General features: G+C 36.0%; 1 protein-coding gene across 1 annotated transcript in view; it reads left to right on the forward strand.

Annotated features, from left to right (window-relative positions):
• Nucleotides 1–17,883, forward strand: part of LOC112905298 (trypsin 3A1-like) — a 31,486-nt gene extending 13,603 nt beyond the window's left edge. The window contains exon 4 of the mRNA XM_025977430.1: nucleotides 17,710–17,883. Within this exon, the coding sequence (XP_025833215.1) occupies nucleotides 17,710–17,883 (174 nt within the window). The remainder of the gene's footprint in view (nucleotides 1–17,709) is intronic.
• The last annotated feature ends 4,583 nt before the right edge of the window (nucleotides 17,884–22,466 follow it).

The following is a 22,466-nucleotide window of genomic DNA, read 5'->3' on the forward strand; positions in this document are numbered from 1 at the left end:
GCGAAGATAGAAAGAATACACACTAGGCGTGAGCAAGACAGAAATAGTTGGAACAAGCTTGAACGAGCAGAGCTCTCGATGGGCGGTCTTAGGAGATCGGCTAGAACTGTACAGTACTAGACGAAAATTAGCAATTTCTTAAAACAAAAATGTATATAAATCAACAATAGAAAACAAAGCAAAAGTTTTATAGGTGTGTAGAGCGTTAATTTACTTGACCTTATGACCTTATAATGATAATGATGTGCCGAATATTTAGATATAAGTGTGCAAGGAAATATCTGGGAAAGGAAAATGTTTATAGCAATTTGTTAAAACAAAAATGTATATAAATTAACAATAGAAGACAAACAAAAGTTTTATAGGTGTGTAGAGCGTTAATTAACTTGACCTTATGACCTTATAATGATAATGATGTGCCGAATATTTAGATATAAGTGTGCAAGGAAATATCTGGGAAAGGACGTTATATGTACTGTGTTTGTTTGGTTTTTCAGTGGGATGTATTCAGTGCCTTCGATTTGGATGGCTTTCATTCATAATGAGTAAATTTACTGAATCTGATATTTCATGACATTTTAATACCTACTACCGTCACGCTATACCTACGAGCGTTGAAAAAAAGTTATGCAGCGTCGCTGTCATACCAGAATTTTGCTTACATTTACTTTTGACTTACAATTAGTAAGACATCTACAATATATAGTAATCTTCGACTGTCGACATTGATCAGCTGTAATATATATCACACGGCGATTTTATTTTTCCTGAGAGTGATGCCATATAGGTGCACGANAAAACAAAGCAAAAGTTTTATAGGTGTGTAGAGCGTTAATTTAATTCACTTGTTATTATTTTTGGCTAAATATGCTTTTAAATAAAGCATATTCTTAAATTTTAACGAGGCAGTTTAAATAATTTTGCAAATGATACTGTACACTATTGTCTAGCTCTCGCTCGATGATCGGTGAAGAAATGAGCTCCGCAGACAAATAGGATTGATTGAATTTGGAATTATGCTACGGCGCATCCTAAAAAAGGGCAGGGGCATATCTCCAACTTCTTGAAACGAACAGTAGCTGTAGTTTGTGTTATAGTGTAAAATAAGTCAGTTATAAAAGGCCCGTCTAAATGAATAAGTAATTTACCAGAAAATTCCTTACAAAAGGATTTGCAATTGATTTTACAAATTATTTTATGAAACTTTGATTTATTTAATATATGGCTGTTTTTCCTTTGCTTTACGAAAAGTAGAATTAAACTGTTAGGTATTATTGACGCAATTGGAATTTAGGAATTTAAGCAAATAAAGCGATGAATTTTTACCACTACAGGTAACCTCAAATTAATGAGGAGAAATTGTTGCTGTAGTAACGCCCTCGCCGGGAATCGAATTCGCGTCCCTGATTTTAGGCATCATTGCTCTATCATCATTAAGCCTTTTCAGAAGAAATTTTGTAGGGTTTTCAATACATTAAAGTAAATTAATTTTTGCATTAATTTTTATTGCTACAAATAATCTCAAATTAAGGAGAAAAAATTGTTGCCGCTGTGACACCTCTCGTAGCTTAGTAAAGCAATGGTGGCAGGGCCCCTAGTTCGATTCCCGGCGAGGGCGTGACAGTAGCAACAATTTTTTCTCATTAATTTGAGGTTATCTGCAGTGGTAAAGATTAATTCAAAAATTAATTCATTTTAATGTATGTAAAACTACAAAAATTATTCTAAAAAGACCTTTAACAAATAAGGTACCTTAAGGTTTCACAACAATTTTCTCGTATTGCTTAAATTTTGAGAGTAGGTACTTATCCTTTTTTATTTCGTAGTGTATTTACTTAGGTATCATACAATATTATGGGACGAAGAAAACAATATGTAAACAGAATTGAAGTTAAATAATTAATTTTTAATAACTGGGAAAGTGGCCATATTTACGATGGTGTAGTTAAATATGGCCATGTAAAGTGATCACATTAACGACATAAATTGGATAGGCAATTTCTATTTTTAAGTGGTTTTGATGTTTTAAATGAAATACATCATAATTTGAACAAATTAAATCAGTTAATACTAATAAAATTAACAAATAACACTGATAAAATCAAGCACAAATTATTTTAAAATTTAACATTTAGTTACGAATACTTACTGACGTCGACTCAGCGATATTTTTTTAAGGAAAGGGATATGACCATATTCGACCCAGATACCTTAATATGAAAATTCATTTTCAGTTTTCCACCCTGGCTAGAGTGTGACAACAGCAACAAATTCTCCCTCAATTAACTTGATGTAGTTTATTGAAAAAATGAAAAATTGAGAATGGATTTTCACATTAACCAAATAAGTTGTACAGACTTATCCATCCATTACGTCGTTTTTTTTTTTGTAGAAGTCTTCAGCGTAAATGATGGCTGGAGAATTAATATAAATCTTGTACAGTAAATACTACAAATGGCGCAGTAAACGCCATCTGTAGCACGATGCTACATTTTAGGATTACGTATGCTCCAACAAGGTCCACTTGTGTGGATATCTACTTGCTGAAAACGAATCCCGGCGTAGCCAACCTCAACGTGATAGGCACGTTAGCTTAATCGAATAAAATAATTTGAAATGGTCTGTATTCTGTCGAAACTGCCAGACGCAGATCGCGATTTCGATCTTTTTGGATCTCATCAGCGCGTCGTAGGCAGCTCCGACAGAACACAGACCAACTTTTACCTGCTGTCTTAACAGTGCGTTTTAGAAAATACTACAAATGACGCAGTAATACAGACCATTTCGAATTATTTTATTTGATTAAGCTAACGTGCCTATCACGTTGAGGTTGGCTACGCCGGGATTCGTTTTCAGCAAGTAGATATCCACACAAGTGGATCTTGTTGGAGCATACGTAATCCTAAAATGTAGCATCGTGCTACAGATGGCGTTTACACTTCGAATTATTTTACTTGTACAGTAACGTAATAGTCTTGTAAACTTTTAAGATTAAATCCAATTTCAGCTGTTACCAGCCATTTTTTTTTTTTTGAAAATTGGCTGTCCTTTTAGAAGAATACGTGGATTTTTTGCAAACCATTTAGAATACAATACAACGGTTTCTCCTCAACTACCCGCACATTGTATGGATGTTATGTATTCCAGTTTATGAAGGAGATGTTTTATTTTATTTCTTCATTTAAATTGTTTCTTATTTGGTATTTAAATGATGTTTCCATTGAGTCTTGCGGTAGTTTTCTAGGAACAACCAGTCTCTTCTTATCAGATACGATTCTCCTTTCATCAAATCTGCATAATAACACTGTAACAACTTTCCATGGAACCAAATTGCTTGGTAGCAACGCTTGTATCTCAGCGCTACATTGCTATTCCTGAGCAGTTCCCGTAAGAGTTGAAGGTTATCTGAAATGAAATCGCAAAGCCACAATTTAAATTTAAAAACTGAAAGTAGCTTTCGCAAAATATAATTTAGAAGTTAGAATTAGGGTAAAAACCGGATAGTTGCCCCACTGTTCAAAAAAGCTCTATTATTAAAAAATATGTACTTACAAAGAACAATGCAGCATGTATAGGGTAAGGATGCCGAATATGAGATACCATTTTTATTTTTGGCCGTAAAACATGAAAATTGCTATATTTGATAGGGTATTTAATGAAGTTTATTTATCAGAGACCGTTTAGTTCCAAGTATAATACATTTTTTGCTATATCAAAAATATTAAAAACTTCAGAAATTACGTCTCAGGCAAATGGTCTCATATTGTGAGATACTGAGGGTTGCTAGTATCTCATATTAGGTTCTTTAGGGTTTAAGTATAGATTTAGAGAAAAAGGAAAAAAATAACTTTTTATTGTCTATATTCTCTAATTAACAACATCATACTCCTAAATAAATAGTCTAAGTACGACTTAGACGTACATAGGTATAATTTATATTAGACTCGTCATAATCACAGTGATTTTCAAATGGCACTTTTTAAATAGTATCAAAAACAAAACTATCATTTCCTTTTGATCGACGCCATCTAGAAAAAAGGATCATGTTCTTATATATCCTAATATGAGACGGTTGTCTATTATTTCTTAGTAAAGAAAATGCAACCAAATTGCAAATGTATTGTAAAATTCATGATTTAATTGATAGAATGACTGTAAATTAAAATTATTTATTGTAATTAATACAGTTGTAGCATACCTTGTAAACATTTGATGACAGAAATTTGGTTTTGGAATTTCGTGAAAACCTGCACGTACATAACTTAAGTTCTCCTCGGACTGGGATCTATTGCCACGTGGCTTCTAGCGACAGTAGCGCCAAATGACTGCGATGATTAGTTTCGCCGAAACCTAACTATCTCATATTTAGCGACTGTCTTATATTCGGCATCCTTACCCTATAAGAACATAGGTCTTTGATTTATTGTAGTAGCCTATTTGTGTAAATATAATTTATTTAGATGTTGACTACATCCTGTTTTATCTGACCTATCCAAGGAGGGATAGTAGATAGCTGTAGCGGATAGTAGCTTAACGTAAAAAATGGCACTAGGGATATTTGCTTCGTATATGGATAGACGTTTCACTATGATTTTTTCAGATAGAAACAAATTTATATCAATTTATACAATAAGTCTTTACTATTTACTAAGATCGCTTATTAAGTATTAGTCAAAATATTATTCAACATTATAAAATACTATTCGAAAAAGATTGTTAACGGTCTATGTCTGGAGCACGACTTTGTACAGGGGTAGATAAAATTGCCTCTGAACTATAAGTAGGGGAGATATGTAAGTTTGATATTAAGATACTTTTTTGAATGATTCCACGGAAGATTTTTTTGTGAAAAATATTTAACTACATAAAGTCGGAAAGTAATAATGTGCCCCGGCTTGGGGCTAGTTGTTAACAGGCTGGGGTAAGTTGTTCAGTTACCTCTGGAAGGTATAATTTGTAAAAAAAAAAGTATTAAATTTAGCCAAGCATGTATTACAAACTAATTAACAATGTCTTATTAACAATCAGTCAGATTACTTAACTTTTGGTACATTAAACAAATATCTAATTGTCCGACCACAGTTTTTATTTTCTGGCCACCTTTCATAACTGCATCTGTAGCTCTTTCCATGATCTCCAGGGATATAGAACCTCGTGTAGTTTTTCGAGTGTAAGTCCTCATGCTGCAAAAGAAAAACATTATTTTTACTAAGGCGATGAGCGAACAGTAATGGATAGATAAAATCTAACCCCAAGAGCACGTGTCAAAAAAACGTAAATAAATAGGTTAGATGACGAGAGGTATACGGATTTTGCGTAGTAAATCAGTTACTTGACATATTTTTGTATGTAAACATCGAAAAACTAGGCATTTTTAACTTAAAATTCGTGAGACATATTAAAAATAATAAAGATGAAAATATTTACTTACATATGTCTCCTTTTCAAAGTAACGGCTGCCAGTGGCGTGGCTAAGATGGCTGACGTCGGTGCTCTATACCGTTCCATTTTATGACGAGTTAACGAAATATAGTTATCTCTTGTGTTCTAAGAACTATTTCATACGGAACAACTTACTCCGGTAACTTTTAACCCCGCTTTCCCCTACATGTATAAAGTGCTATCTTAAAGATAGAACAATATGGTAACCAACTTTGGCATTAGTATTAATTATCACCATATATTTCATAAATTCGAGATATTTTGTTGATTCCTTTATGTATTTTATCCTTTGAATGCAAGTGCTAAACTACCTTCTGTCCAGCTTATGCGGCGCAACACCACGTCTGGTTTTTCTGTGTACCAAGAATGAGCAAATAAGACACATACGTCTTTATTTTATTTAAAACAAGTTGGAAAAAACACCAAAAGAAAGAGATTTGTCTTTGTTGGTTAAAGAATTTATAGTTGCGGTTAGTTGCCCCTGGAGCGACTATCCGCAAGAGTAAATGGGGCGATTATCCTTTTTGATACGGATACTTGCCCTTTCTATTTGCAAAATGAATAAAAACTATTTAACAATAAAATATAAGAAACAGTGGAATTTAAACTCTAATGCAAGCAAATAAATAAAAAGTTGAATGAAACCACAATCAGCAATAAAAATATTCAATAGAAATTACTTACTAATATAATTTCGACGCCCGTCCAAACTTACACTGACAAAATGCATGCGCCTACTCTGACGACTTACAAGGCACTAGGCCCTACGAGAGAGGCATTTATAATTTTACTAAAGGGCATGTATCCTATTGAGGCAAATATTCGGCTTTTACCCTACCCCTTGTTGGTCATATCCATAGTCACTGTCATATTAAAAAATGTTTATGTGTATTACACATAAAGCAAAATGCTCTTAGTTTTTATCAAATCAAACTTTACTGCCTTTTTGTTTATTTATGAAAACATTTCTCATTACCGATGTATGTGTTCTGGCAAAAAAAAACTAATATTCGCTGACGCCTATGGGGGAATCGATGCAATAAACTAGCTTCCTGTTTTAAAAGTTTATTACATCCAAACATATGTATAAATATGTAGTTAAACACTAAATATACGTCGTGATTGCTGTTTGCTACGATTACTAAATTAACTACAATATAACGACGACGAAGGGAACACTGTAAAGGTATAGAGATACAGATATGTATATATACAATAGTTTTCACCATTTTTCAATTTTCAAACGATTTCCGCCTTTTTTAACAGTAAATGTGCATCTAGGAGTCATACTTATTCAAAAGATTGTTAAACAGTTGCTACTCAGAATACCACTTTGTAACTGAACTATTTTAACGTATAACATCTATAAACAAACGATAAATGTTACCGTACTTGCTGACCATCTGTGTGGATATAAGCAAAAGATATGAAAACTCTGCGTTTTTGGTAGCCGACCCCGATGGTTATATCTGCATGGAATTACTAGGGATTTGTTACGCATGACATCTAATGTTATTACTCCTTTTCAGTCTTGCTAATACTTAATCTTCAAGAGTACAGTTAGTTCCTCTACAGTTCTGCGACAAATAACTAGATTCGTAATCAACCTGTCAACCTGAGCGAGTATTTTATGAAATTATATCTTTATAGTTAATTGTGCGTTTCATTAAATCACACTTTTCGCTAATAAACGCCAACGTGGTGACGCGATCATGGTTGCCTGTGCAAGGCTCTCCTGGCTCGCTTCGAATGCGGCTATTGTTTTAGATGTCCAGGGAACTGGCGCTTTCCCCTTACCATTTCCATGCCGCAACTCATTAAGAGGTGCTTGGATCTGGGCGGATTTAGCGGCTGACGCAATCAGAATGTCATCAATATCGGCATAGCAAAACTGTAAGCCCCGAAGAACTTTATCTATAAACCTTTGGAATGTTTGAGCAGCTTTGTGGATTCCAAAGCCCTTAAAAGGAAACTCGAACAGTCCAAAAGGTGTAGTTATAGCGGTTTTTACTATGTCTTCTTCTACTACTGGAATTTGGTGGAAAGCCTTAACGAATGTAAGTCAATCGTAGAAAAAATTTTCTTTCCAGCGAGATTCTGCGAGAAGTCCTGAATGTGTCGAATAGGATAAAGATCATATTCAGTGCGTGCGTTTAAGCCTCTATAGTCGCCGCATAATCTCCACTGGTCGCCTTGTTTCGGCACCACATGGAGAGGAGACGACCAGCACCTCTGTGATATCCCAGCTATCTCAAGCTTCAGCATAGCATCGAATTCTTGTCTTGCAATTCGAAGTTTATCTGGTGCCAAACGTCTTGGTTTATGTGAAACTGCGACCCTGGTGTTGTTTTGATATGATGGCTGGTTTGGTGTTTGATCTCTTTTGTGGTACCATTGGAACGAGTAATTTTTTGGAAATTTCGGTAGACGTTCGTGGAATGGTGTCGATCCAGAGATAATTCTGACAAATGCCATTTCCTTACGAGCTACTTGCCCTTTGTACGGTTAGGAGAGATGTTCCGTCGACTAATTTTTGTTTTCTCACATCCATAAGTAAATCGTAGTCGACGAGGAAGTCAACACCGATGATATGTTTCTAACACAACAAATGTCCAGGTAACGCCTCGACGAAGTCCAAAATTTAAGGTTATAGAAATGGTACCATAAGTCGCTATTGTTGTCCCATTATCGCGGAAAGTTCGTAAGTGGACTTTCCCAACTGTTTTTTAACCTTAGAACGAGGAAACACACAGAGATCGGCGCCGGTATCAACCAAAAATTGCATTTTCGACGTAGAATCGGTAACAAAGATGCGGCGAGATGAGGAAGGTTGGCCGTCGTTAGTTGCTATCAATGACTGCCTGAAGCGTTTTTCTGGTTGATATTTGTGCCAAAGGAACATGGTTAATTGCATTTCTTAGCACTGGCACCAAACCGACGGTAACGACCTCTAGATTGAGAACGTGTGCGGGAGTGTGATCTATTGCGAAATCGGCCCTCACTTTTTAACTCTGACACTTCCTGGTTAATTGACGGAATTTCCTGTTTAACTTGATTGTTACTTGAAGTTGGGCAGCAAGAAGATCACCTGTTGAGGATGTTTCGGCTATGCTTGGGCGTTGTTCAGTCAGGTCCGCTATCGAATCTGCTAGATCGGATATTTTCTGAAGGGATAGATCTCGATGGGACGCCAAGATAGGGTACATGCCCGACGAAGACGTCCAAGCCACAGGGTTCGTAGTATAGTATCAGGAACACCCGAACTGACAAGTGCTTGCAAATGGCGCAAGAATTGTGAGGGTTTTCTGTCCCCTATTTCTTCCTTCTCCAGCAAACTGTTCTCGCACTAAGGCGCTTGATCAGCTCACTTTCCGGGTCCGCCGGGATAAACGGTGGTACACAGACTGCGACGCGATTAACGGATAGCGCGTTTTCTAACGCTGCACTTAATTCATCACTGTTTACTGTCATGTTCGTTGAACAGTCTAAACAGTAGTCCACGACAGGGCAAAATGAAGTTTTAAAAAAAGTACTGACTGTTGTTTGCTACTTCTCACTTAACACTTTAAAATTCACGATCACGCCGGGGTCACCACTTTGGCGTTTTACTAAATAACATTTCTTACTAATAAACGTCAAATACTAATCGTAAGTACTGCAAGTACATTCTAAGAATGATTTTTATCTGAATTTATATTCAAAAACATATGTTTTTCCACTTTTTGTGTTGTCAATCTGGTCCTTCGTTGATTAACGATGGGCCCAGATTTCGAAAACATCCGCTCACAAGGTACCGATGTTTCGACATTATTGGGATAAACATGGCGATGGTTTTTCCATCATTCAAGAGGGCAATTCCACTCGCCTTTGGCATCTTTCCTAGAGAAGTCGTCGCCTAGATACATGTCGATTTCTGTAATGGCTTGTGAAAGTGGCGTCCCTTGTGTGACATTCTCTTCGATTGTTTCGTCAAATATTTACCATGGGCTGAATTCATTCAATTCTTTTTTTGAGTATATTGGCATCTGATGATGGTTGTTGTCATTGTTCTTTAAACTAATTAAAGATGCTGCAAGACTTCTTACTTTTTCTTTGGCCCTATTTGCTTCGTTATGGTTTGGGAAGGTTTTCATTTTAAATCGTGGGTCCAAATGTACCACTTTGCTCAATGTTTTTAAATCGTTTATGTAAACTTAATTTCAACGATTATGCTACGCCAATTATGATGTGTTGAAGATCACTTGTTCCCAAGATTTTGTTGTAGGATTCCTTGACGCAACGAGTAATCACGATGACGTAACTACTGGTTAGGTAATTTTGACCACTCATCATATTCGTTACCTCTTCAATTGGTTGTAAAATTTGGTACAACTGCCAAAGTGTTACCCATTCTTCATTTTTTAGGATTGGCAGCTCTCAGCTTACTAGTGCTATTGATGTGCTTACTGATTCCTTCAACCCAACAAATCTTCGCACCATGTAAATAGTAGAGTTCCACCTCGTCTCTACGTCTTGAATAAGCCATTTTGGTAGTTCATTGCTATGCTGGTTTTGATAATTGATCAACCGCTCGGATGATGTAGTGCTTTTTTTAAATTGGCCAACGATTGTTTTTAACTTATCTATTGTAGTGTTTTCGGTTGGTTTTCGTACTGAACTAATATGGCGCTATGAAATAAAAAGAAAGAAAACACTAACGTATAATTCGTCTTTAAGACTTTTAATAATCACAACAACAGGAACAAGACAACCACAAGAAATAACAATAACGATTATAACAATGTAAACTTACTAAATAATTCGAAGAAAGGAACTGGACGAACTCGGAAGAACTAACTTTTGAAATAAAAAAAAACAAAAAAAAAACTTTTGGGTGTTTCATTCCCACCAGCCAGTAATGCTGGTGGGCGGGCAGTCCCTCCGGACTATGCCAGGAGGTAGGGCGGAAGGCCCTCTACAGCCTGCTTTTAGGAATCGTGGGAATGGGTGGGTGATGGTTCGGGTGAGAAAGATGAGACGGACGAAATGAAGACAGAAGAGAATGAAAGATTATCTGCGGAATATTACTGCCTCAGCATTTGCCTAAGTGATCCAAGGAAACCACAGAAAAACTTGGACCAAGGCAGGCGGACCCGGAATCGAACCGGCGTCCTCCCGAATGCTAAGCAATGGTCTAGACCTCTAGGTCATGCCGCTCGGTTACTTTTGAAATCGAATGTAAGGGTGTTTATAGTTAAAGTTGTTGAAAATAGACAAGGAGAAGAGTAGTTTAGAAGAAAGACAGAGAGTACAAGTACTGACGGTAAAAGTTATCAGAAGTAAATCGAATGGAATGTTATTGCGGGGGTAACCAGATTGTTAGTAATTACAAGACAGGGTACATGCAGGTATAGGCGTTCCAGGTAAAGATGCATGCTCAAGAGTTCGAAATTAAAATTGAAAGTAAAGCTTTAGAAATAAAATAAATTTTAGAAAACAAAATTCAAATATTTACAATATGTACAGATTGCTACACTATTAAAGGCTTCAGCGGTTTTAACGCATCTTCAACAATTAAGTTTAAAGTACGTGCGTAGCATCCAAAGTGTTTGAATACCATATTCTTAATTGCCTTCACTACGTTTGCAACGTTATTCATCACCGCGTAGTTAATTTTTTTTCTCAAATGTCACTTATCCATTAACGTCCCAATGTGTTCAGCTATATTGGCTGATGTGTGATTCCCGGAAAAATGGCAGCATCCAAGAAGAGTTGTTTTAAATTGAAAGTTTTTAGTAATGTAATGTCTTGTTACGGCGATATAGCTTTCCGTTATTCGCGAACTCCAAAGATCCGAGGTGATGCACGTAGTTGTCACTTTTTCAGCAAGTTGCACACTTACATCATCTTCGCATTTTGTGTACACCTCCTGTAATAATGAGTTCGATAAAGTTTTTTGTGATGGTAATTTGTAGCCAGGTATCTACTTGGCAATTTTTTTAAAAGATCTTTCTTCCACCAACGAAAATGGATGAAACCCATCAATCCAAAAGGTCCAAATCGACTCTGTTCTACACTGACCTTGTTATTGCGGTATATATCAAGAACTTTTTGTTGTTTTGCAGATGGTGATTTCTCATTAGCGTTATTTACAGGTAGATCTAGATTTTTTGACGTACAGGGTTGAGTTTCTGGTTCATCCGGCATCATTAAAGTAAAAATAGAAACATGTTTTCTTTTAAGATGGCCTTTTCAATTTGACGACTATGGTAACAAATTTACCGTTTGCGAATTAAGTATAACAGCGATATGCCATGCACGTGAACTGCGATATATTGAATTCCACAGTATTAATAAAGTATAGAAAACTCTTGTTTATACTTGTAGTGTACGTACAGTTTAAAATAGGGAGAAATGTTTGTAATAAATGTTGTGCAAACTTTATTGCACAACTACGTAAAAATAATTTCAAATTCGGCGGACTTCTGGTTATACCGGAAGTGCACCTTAAGTTCGTTATTTTAAATTAAATACTCTGGATGTTGCATTTTTCAATTTCTCATAAAAAATTAATGTTAATTTCTTAATATCATCGTTTTAGAGTATTTCACATTTCTGGGCGGCCCTTCCTCCTCCCACAAAGCTGAGAAAAGAATAGAACACAATAACGAAACATTAAATCATGTAGAAGACGTAGGGTAAATGCGAAGCAAAATAGTAAGAATATGCAGTAAGCTGAGGTAACTACTACTAAAAAAATTTACCATGTTAGTAGGTACTACTTGACGTTTGCAGTATTTTTCACCATTTTAAATATCTCCGAACCGAAAGTACTTACAATTAGAGGCATGCAGCTTTTGTGTTTCGTTTATTAAAGGAATAGCATATTATTTACATGTATTGCATGGTATTGAAATCGAAAAATCGCTATTATCAATTACAGCAGAAGTACATATTCAATACTACATTATTAATAAAGTACAGGAAACTCTTGTCTAAACTTATGTAATGCTTTCAATTTCCTGTAAACAGTTAATATCACTTTTTTTAAAACACCGTTTAAGAATTGTTTCACAATTCAAGATGGCCCTTCCTCCTCCCATAAAGCTGAGAAGAGAATAGAACACAATAAGGAAACATTGAATCATGTAGAAGACGTAGGGTAAATGCGAAGCAAAACTGTAAGAATGTGCACTAAGCTAACCTAACTACTACTAAAAGAAAATTAAAAATTACCATGTTACTAGGTACTACTTGACGTTTGCAGTATTTTTCACCATTTTAAATATCTCCGAACCGAAAGTACTTACAATTAGAGGCATGCAGCTTTTGTGTTTCGTTTATTAAAGGAATAGCATATTATTTACATGTATTGCATGGTATCGAAATCGAANGACATCTGGAAACCTGTGGGGTCGTCACAGGATTCCCCGTCCAGTTTCGACGAGGGCGAAGGAGGTGAGACGATGTCGAGAGTCGGAAGGTGAGAAGGTCGAAGCTGAGAAACCGTCATGGATCTCCGAATTCTCTAAGCTCTTTTTTGAAAGACGCGGGGCGCGTTGTCGTGCGTGGGTTGAAAGACGTGGGACTTGTTGCCGTGCGTGTGTGCGATGGTCATCGAGACGTCGAGATTCGAGAAGAGAATCGTTTGCGTGGAAGATGCGAAGGTAGTAGGGAGGCTGCGTTTAATGTAGATATCTCGTCTACAGAAAAAAATCCAAATAGACTAAGCAAGTATCAGCTTGTAAATTGTGCAGTACATTATCTATTACCTTTTGAAACGTATTCGGAGCGTTATTTAAATCGAACGACAAGTGGCCGTTTCCTACGAAAAATGCGTCTTATTCTTTCGAATCCGGGTGTATCACGATTTGATGAAAACAGGACGCCAAGTTGATAGTAGAAATGTATTGAGATTTACCTAGCTTGACAAGAATATCTGAGATAATTGTGTAGAAGGTGTCTATCGTCAACGGTTTTATCATTGAATTTGCGCTAGTCAATAACAACGGGGCATTTTCTTTTCCCGCTAGCGTCAACCTTTTTAGGAACTATTCATATCGGTGAACTGTGTGGGCTGTATGAAGGTCTTATTAACCCCGTCATCTAACACTTTATTAATTTATTTATTTTGGAATTTCCTGCTTGTTAATAAGAGGGTGCCTATAGAATTCAGAATGTACAGGAATGTTATCGGTATTTCTAATTTTTTTAACTCTTTCAATAGAACTTAATTTGAAATCTTCCTAATGAGATTTGTCGGAATACTATGACATTTTTAATTACTAATAGTGGTTAATATGAAATAATAATGTGAAAATTCATTTTCGATTTTCTTATCCACTACAAACTACACAATATTTATTCGATTCCCGGTGGGGATGTGACAACAGCAACAAATAATTTCCCTTNTACCATGTTACTAGGTACTACTTGACGTTTGCAGTATTTTTCACCATTTTAAATATCTCCGAACCGAAAGTACTTACAATTAGAGGCATGCAGCTTTTGTGTTTCGTTTATTAAAGGAATAGCATATTATTTACATGTATTGCATGGTATCGAAATCGAAATATCGCGATAATCAATTACATCAGAAGTAAAGTTCAATTTGTTGATAGATGCAGCCTTTTCTTCTTTTATAGCCAGCTGCTATGTTCCTAACAATTCTAGAGTAACTGTTATTGTTATATCCTGATTTTATTACGTTAGAGATAACATAAATTTAGTTTGCCGAACTAATCCTGGTACATATCGTACAGATAGTCACGGGCAGTTTAGTCGATACGTTGTAAGATAAAGATGTTAATAATCACTTTTAAATGCAACTATCGTCTTGGAGAGTGTTCTACCATTCAGTTGTAATTCAACTTATTTAAGTTGATAACATCAACTTCTGAATCAAACAACCAAACTAAAGATAATACGTTTATTACTTAGGAATCGAAACACATCTGAGGGATGAATGTCCCTGTACCAATATTTATAGCTTATTCTTTTGATAAGGCCTAGTCACTATCAGTGAATTATGGCTGTTTACTTAAATATTGTGAGAAAGTCTATCTAGACAAATGTTAATATTGTTTATGAAATACTTATCTATCAAATATACCAAATACTTATATCTAACATTATTCCTCTTTTAGCTTAGTCCTAATCTGTTGGTACTCTATTAAGGAGAAAATTTTCGATGGCTTATTCCTGTTTAGTCGCAGTTATAAATCCTGCTAAGCGGAAATGAATATATTTATCCATTAAGAAACTTAGCTTCGACTGATACTCTATTAAATCCTGAGTTTTCAGTTGCTTTGTAGAATTTTTTGTAACCAATCTGTACCAGCCAATCTGCCGCCTGTAACTGAAATTCTGTTATAAATTATTTCGACTCCCAAAATCGAGAGCTAATGTTCGTAATGAAAATCGAAGAATCTTTGTTCGATATCGAGTACATAATTTACTAAAGCTTTATTAAAAACAGGAATAAATCGTTCAAGTTTTTTCTGCGATGCATCTGTCCTGTCTTTGCCAGATCTACATAACTCACCTATTTAAAGATGCAACTGGTATATTGTGCTAATTTGCGGCTTCATTTCAGTTAAGTTGACCGATTTTTACAGCGACAGTTGTAGACTTCACGAACTCTTCATGCCTAAATCCTCATTTTGAATCTATGCGAGAAAAATGAGACAATGCAGGAAAGTCATATCTTTTGTTTAGAAGTAATGTGAAATAAGTATTCCATATTGCCCAATTGTTGGCATTTCATTGTGCCCTACGCTACCATTAATTTAACTTAATATGATAGGTACTGAGGTTATTTTAAGATTTATGAGTTTGATATTAAGAGAAATATAAACAGAAACATGCATTTTGTGTGAAAGGGTACCCATAACTCGCGCAGGTTTCATGTTACATCACGTTTTATTCAATCTTCAACTGAAGGATCGATGTATCGTTCTTGTTTAGTTTCTTTTTGTAAACTTTTCTTTCAATTTTTTTTGGAGTCTCATTGAATACGTTTTTTTTGCTCATTTTCATTTTTGGACTCATTTTTCTTATTTTTTCCCCGTTCTTTCTCTTCAAGGTCTTCCTTAATTGGAATGGAGGTTAATATTAAGGCTTTTTCTTCCTTCCTGTTGGTTTTGAGAATTGATCGATTGATTTTAGGTAAAGATTTAATCTCAAAAACTTAATTTGTTAATTCAGTTTGACTGAGTTTTGCAGCTCAGATACACTTGCAACAACCAAATCTCCTTGAATCATACGTTGTCGTTTGTTTTCTTGTCTTTTTTGATCATTACTTTAGAAGTCCATCATTACAAAAGAATTTTTGCAAGCCGTATGAACTAGCTGAGTGTAGTCGAATTTTAGATTTCACTTCATTGTCTTGTTTTTTTTTATGTTTATGAAAGGTTCATCGTCACTAAAAACTTTGCTTTTTGCAGTAACGTAACGTACATTTTGTATGAAAGGGAACTACTTTATACACTCAACTCGAAAAGTTGCTCCCAAACCATCTGAATTCGCAAGATACTACGCACAACCTGTTAACAGTGCTGCCATGTTGTCGAACACAAACTCTAATATATACCACTAGATATACCAATATATTTTTGCTATTGAACAGCATATGGCGGTATTAATATTCAGTTAAATCCGGAATTTCATTTTGCTCTGCTATTCCACTTATATTCCCCTACAAGGAGTTCCATTTAAAATACTAAAGATAGAGTATAATACATCCGCTATAAGCGAAAGTCCTTCATATTTTAAGATTTTTAACGTCATTACGCACTTCAGTACTTACGCAACTTTTATTTGAAACATTTTTTTCCATTTTGAATTGTACGTGTATTGCAGACTGATTCGGACTCGCCGTGAAAGTTTTTAATGATTCTTTATCGAACGAAAAATAAATTCACCAACGGACTACATTTAATTATTTTTGAAACAGGTGAGACAGAATAGGGTAAAGTGAAGCAAGTTGACGAAGTTAAGGAAAGAACATTATAAAAAATGTATTACAAAAAAAGTCTACTGAAATAACGGATCATCGGTTAATTTTTCATCTACAAATCCATAAACGAAATAATAAATTATTAAGAAAAACTTTAAAATGAAAAGTTGCTGCATTTTTATCATTTTGCACCAATAGTGTGGTAAGCTGACGAACATATTGGGACAAAACGACGATTACACACAAAGGTCACATTTAAAAATATATCGATTCTCATAACTCGTACAGGCTTCATGTTACCCACTTTCGCATACATCACATTTTATCCAATCTTCAACTGGAGGATCAATGTGTCGTTCTTCTTTAGATTTTTTTTGGAACCTTTCGATTTCTTTTTTTTTTTGAGTCTCATTAACTATGTTTCTATTCCCTCATTTTCATTTCTTGGACTCATTATTATTATTTTTTCCAGTTCTTTCTCTTCAAGGTCTTTCCTAATTGGAATTGAGGTTAATATTAAGGCATTTTGTTTCTTCTGTTGGTTTTGAGAATTGATCGATTGATTCTAAGCAAAGATTCTAATCTCAAGAAATTTGATTTGTTGATTCAATTTGGCTGAGTTTTACAGCTCAGATACATTTACAACAGCTAAATTTGCTTGAATCCTACGTTTCGGTTTGTTTTGTTTTCTTTTTTGATCATTACTTTAGAAGTCCATTTTTGCAAAGCAATTTGGGCAAGCCTTATGAATTAGCTGAAGCCAGTCAAATTTTAGATTTTCCTTCATTGTCTTGTTTCGTTTTTATGTTTATGAAAGGTTCATCGTCACTAGAAACTTGGCTTTCTATAATAAAAAATCTGCGTCACTAAATCTGTGGCTTAGTAGAAGAAGTGGCGAAGTTGGGATGGCTCGTTTCTCAGTACGAAAAGTTTTTGTAAAACCAAAGTTTAATGGTCACATGAACGTTTTACTATATAGGTTAATTAGGGGTGCTATGCATTTCTGAGTTGTTTATTGTCTAATTTATAATGTCATAAGTTCAAAGGTTTCATATTTTCGTTTTTTCAATTTTTTTTGTGGACGCGGTCACTTCTTCCGGTAATTACCCATGAAAAGTTGGTAAAGAAGGCACAAAATCATCTAAAGTAGCGCTTCAAAAAAATGTTACATAACTAGTATTTGTTCGTCATCTCCATACACCCTCTCATTGAGAAGGATTTCGCCGTTGGATGTCAATGGATCAGCAATAAGCGATTCATAGAAGTGCTTACTTGCCTCGAACATGTATACAATTAACACCTTAAGGTTGTAGAAATGTTGTTGTCTTCAGAAAAGAGAGAAAAGATGTTCCGTCCCGAGAACACGCCTGGGCTTATCAGTAAGGCTGACTGACAATGTGCTCTCTACCTTAGACATCTGGAAACGTGTGGGGTCGTCACAGGATTCCCCGTCCAGTTTCGACGAGGGCGAAGGAGGTGAGACGATGTCGAGAGTCGGAAGGTGAGAAGGTCGAAGCTGAGAAACCGTCATGGATCTCCGAATTCTCTAAGCTCTTTTTTGAGAGACGCGGGGCGGGTTGTCGTGCGTGGGTTGAGAGACGTGGGGCTTGTTGCCGTGCGTGTGTGCGATGGTCATCGAGACGTCGAGATTCGAGAAGAGAATCGTTTGCGTGTACCCAGCGTGTAGGACTCGGAGGTAGTAGGGAGGCTGCGTTTTTTGTTCGTTGTCGGAGTCACTAGTGTAGATATCTCGTCTACAGAAAAGAGAGAAAAGATGTCCCGTCCCGAGAACACGCCTGGGCTCATCAGTAAGGCTGTCTGACAACGTGCTCTCTACCTTAGACATCGGAAACGTGTGGGGTCGTCACAGGATTCCCCGTCCAGTTTCGACGAGGACGAAGGAGGTGAGACGATGTCGAGAGTCGGAAGGTGAAAAGGTGAGAAACTGTCATGGATCTCCGAATTCTCTACGCTCTTTTTTGAGAGACGCGGGGCGCGTCGTGTGTGGGTTGAGAGACGTGGGGCTTGTTGCCGTGCGTGTGTGCGATGGTCATCGAGACGTCGAGATTCGAGAAGAGAATCGTTTGCGTGTATCCAGCGTGGAGGATGCGGAGGTAGTAGGGAGGCTGCGTTTTTTGTTCGTTGTCGGAGTCACTAGTGTAGATATCTCGTCTACAGAAAAGAGAGAAAAGATGTTTCGTCCCGAGAACACGCCTGGGCTCATCAGTAAGGCTGTCTGACAACGTGCTCTCTACCTTAGACATCTGGAAACCTGTGGGGTCGTCACAGGATTCCCCGTCCAGTTTCGACGAGGGCGAAGGAGGTGAGACGATGTCGAGAGTCGGAAGGTGAGAAGGTCGAAGCTGAGAAACCGTCATGGATCTCCGAATTCTCTAAGCTCTTTTTTGAAAGACGCGGGGCGCGTTGTCGTGCGTGGGTTGAAAGACGTGGGACTTGTTGCCGTGCGTGTGTGCGATGGTCATCGAGACGTCTAGATTCGAGAAGAGAATCGTTTGCGTGGAAGATGCGAAGGTAGTAGGGAGGCTGCGTTTAATGTAGATATCTCGTCTACAGAAAAAAATCCAAATAGACTAAGCAAGTATCAGCTTGTAAATTGTGCAGTACATTATCTATTACCTTTTGAAACGTATTCGGAGCGTTATTTAAATCGAACGACAAGTGGCCGTTTCCTACGAAAAATGCGTCTTATTCTTTCGAATCCGGGTGTATCACGATTTGATGAAAACAGGACGCCAAGTTGATAGTAGAAATGTATTGAGATTTACCTAGCTTGACAAGAATATCTGAGATAATTGTGTAGAAGGTGTCTATCGTCAACGGTTTTATCATTGAATTTGCGCTAGTCAATAACAACGGGGCATTTTCTTTTCCCGCTAGCGTCAACCTTTTTAGGAACTATTCATATCGGTGAACTGTGTGGGCTGTATGAAGGTCTTATTAACCCCGTCATCTAACACTTTATTAATTTATTTATTTTGGAATTTCCTGCTTGTTAATAAGAGGGTGCCTATAGAATTCAGAATGTACAGGAATGTTATCGGTATTTCTAATTTTTTTAACTCTTTCAATAGAACTTAATTTGAAATCTTCCTAATGAGATTTGTCGGAATACTATGACATTTTTAATTACTAATAGTGGTTAATATGAAATAATAATGTGAAAATTCATTTTCGATTTTCTTATCCACTACAAACTACACAATATTTATTCGATTCCCGGTGGGGATGTGACAACAGCAACAAATAATTTCCCTTATTAACCTGAGGTAGTTTGTAGTGGATAACAAAATCGAAAATGAATCTTCACATTAATATGTCGGAATATTCTTTACATAGTTTTTTCTCTTTTTTATTATTTAAGTGATCTGGAGGTAATAAAACTTTGTAATGTCTTTTACATTACTTTCAATTTAGCTATTAGGTCATCACAAAAGAAATATTCAAAATTTTGTTTATATAATGGTTGACACTTTCTATCATGGTTACAATAATGAGCTTATTTGATGTAAAGAGCAAAAGATGCTCTACCGGCTCTACTAACTGATAACGTTTCGGGAATTTGAATAGATTCTACTTGTTGATTTAAATTTATAATCTCACCGTTGGGTATTGAAACCAATAAGTTTTTTATTAGAATTTCATTTCATCCGAAAGGTGAAAATTAATTTCTTTTGAAGTGTTAAATTCAGAGAAGGTTTTTAGTCTAGCATGGTAATTATGATTATTTTCGCCAGTTGCTGCTTTAATAATATAAGGTTTTCCTGCATCAATTAATAATTTTAAAGATGTATTTTTTATTTTAATATAAGGTAATTGATTTAATTCTACACTGTTTAAATCTATCCTGTTTTTTTGGTAGAAACAAAGCTTCTGAGAATTTTAATTTTCTCCGTGGAGTCAATTTCTTCATTTTCTATATTATCAGTTTGAAATTGTTCTGGATAAATCGAATCGAAATAGTTGTAAATATAGTTTGTTGTTAAATTGTTGTTATTAATTTCTGTATTAAATAATTCCTGAGAAGTAAAATTACCGGACCGGTCGGTTTTGAATAATTGTCAGTCTGGTTAGTTCTTGTTATATTTCTCGTACTTACACACATAGACAGGGTTTAGGAAGATTAGCATGAACTTTTTGGTGCAAAAGCGTCTTGAGGTTTGTCAAATACTTGTTCATTTGTCGGAAAATCTTGTTGAATAGGTCTGAGAGCGGGCATATTTATAGGTTGCCTTGGAGACGATGATAGGTTGGATTGTCTGGGAAGCCATGACTGGTTTTGGCGTTGAAAATTAGGTCTGGTGTGATTATTTGAAAATTTGGCCTAACACTAAAAGAAGAATTAAATAAATTAAGAATATGTGTATTAGGGACTGAATTCTTTGGGTGCCTAAACTAAATAATATTTCTGAGATCAAACGGTGCATTACCCTTCATAATACCCATAAATGCAGTTCATTTTGGTTAATTAGTAATGGTTTTAATTTTACTTCAACATCGTTATCCCCTTAAACCTTCATATCTAGCCTAACTTGTTATCAATAAAGTTTAAAATAGGTCTAATCACATGTTAGAATTCTAATAATAAAGTCTGCCTATCTACATGATCTCCAAATTTTTGTTATAACGTAACTTCCAATCATCAATGTCTGGTCTACAAATTAAAGAATTACTAGTCATACCTTTGATCTTATAGTACGTATTAAACAATGATAATATTTACTTAAACCCTTGTCTTGTGTTCTATCATAACGATTGTGAAAGATATCACATGAGTTAATGAAACTTTGTATAGTAGTTTTAATGAATTTCCGTCAAATGTGGGTAATAAAGACCGTACTTTATCTGCTAAAAATATAGAGGCTCTTTCGGTTGTCATAACTGAACTAAAATAGTAGAGGAAAACTAAGGTAAAAAGGATGCCCACCTGCTTGCTATTCCCGATCGAATGCTACCCTTGGTGGTGGCGTCGTCCTCCGATGATGCCTTTATTTCTGAATATCAATAATAGTTCCTCTTGATGGTGACATTGTCTTCGGATGATTCAAGTCCACGCGAGTAATTTCGTTTTTACGCGTACAGACTAACATAATTCTGTTCTCAGCACCAATTTTATCTTATTTTTAACATAAATTACAATCAGTTTCTGCATCCGAATTACAATAATGATTAGAATAACAGTCAATAGTTATAGCAGTATTTTTAATGTCTTATCAAAATAGATAGATGTTATTGATAATATTTAGGTATAACTACAATACGAGGGTATTTCATGAATATAATTGATTAGGTCGATGCTTTGCGGTAAGGCCAACGATATGTCAAAAAATGGTACAGCTTATTTTTGTGTTTAATACTAAATTTTGGATGCAGTTCCCAAGTCTGCCTAGATTGATCATCCTCTGGTGTTCACTTCAGCTGATACTTCCACCAAGATTTTCTCAAGTTCCTGGTTTAAACCACCCATTGCCCTAGTGGTATATTGTTTAGTGTGTCTTCTCGCCAGCAGGTCGAAGAAAACTACAGTGAAGTTTATTCGTCTCTTCCCGCTGAAACACGGAATAGAAGAGACCTGCGGATAACTGGCTGCGAATAGCCCCGCTTGATTGGCGGATGAAAGCTTTAAGTAATGTCTGAGTAGAGGAGGAGTCACTGTCACTTTGCGGTTTGAGTTGGTCTGTTTTTGGAATTTAGTGCCCGTCGGTTCATGGGTATACCATGTGGAGATGTTGGTGATTTGAGTCAGCAGACCAAAGTCCTCTTTCCAAGTGCCGAAGGCACAATGGAAGAAGATTTGTGATGCTTCTTCAGGGGTGAACTTTCCTTGTAAGGAAGCTGTTTTGGAGCAGCTTATATGAGCAAAAGCCCCCGGCTCCAGACAAATTACAGAAGGTCAAAAAATCACCCTCTTGATTGACAGGAACTGAATGAAAAGCTGACACGAATGCGGACAGTGAGAATAACATTCTGGTGGCTTATTGCCTAGTAGAAGTCACATCGTCTTGCAAGGAAATAGCAGTAGTAGTAGTAGTCAATAATCACAACTGTAAAACTTTAATAATTTATTGAA

The sequence above is a fragment of the Agrilus planipennis genome, unplaced genomic scaffold, assembly GCF_000699045.2.
Source record: "Agrilus planipennis isolate EAB-ADULT unplaced genomic scaffold, Apla_2.0 scaffold27, whole genome shotgun sequence".
NCBI lineage: Eukaryota > Metazoa > Arthropoda > Insecta > Coleoptera > Buprestidae > Agrilus > Agrilus planipennis.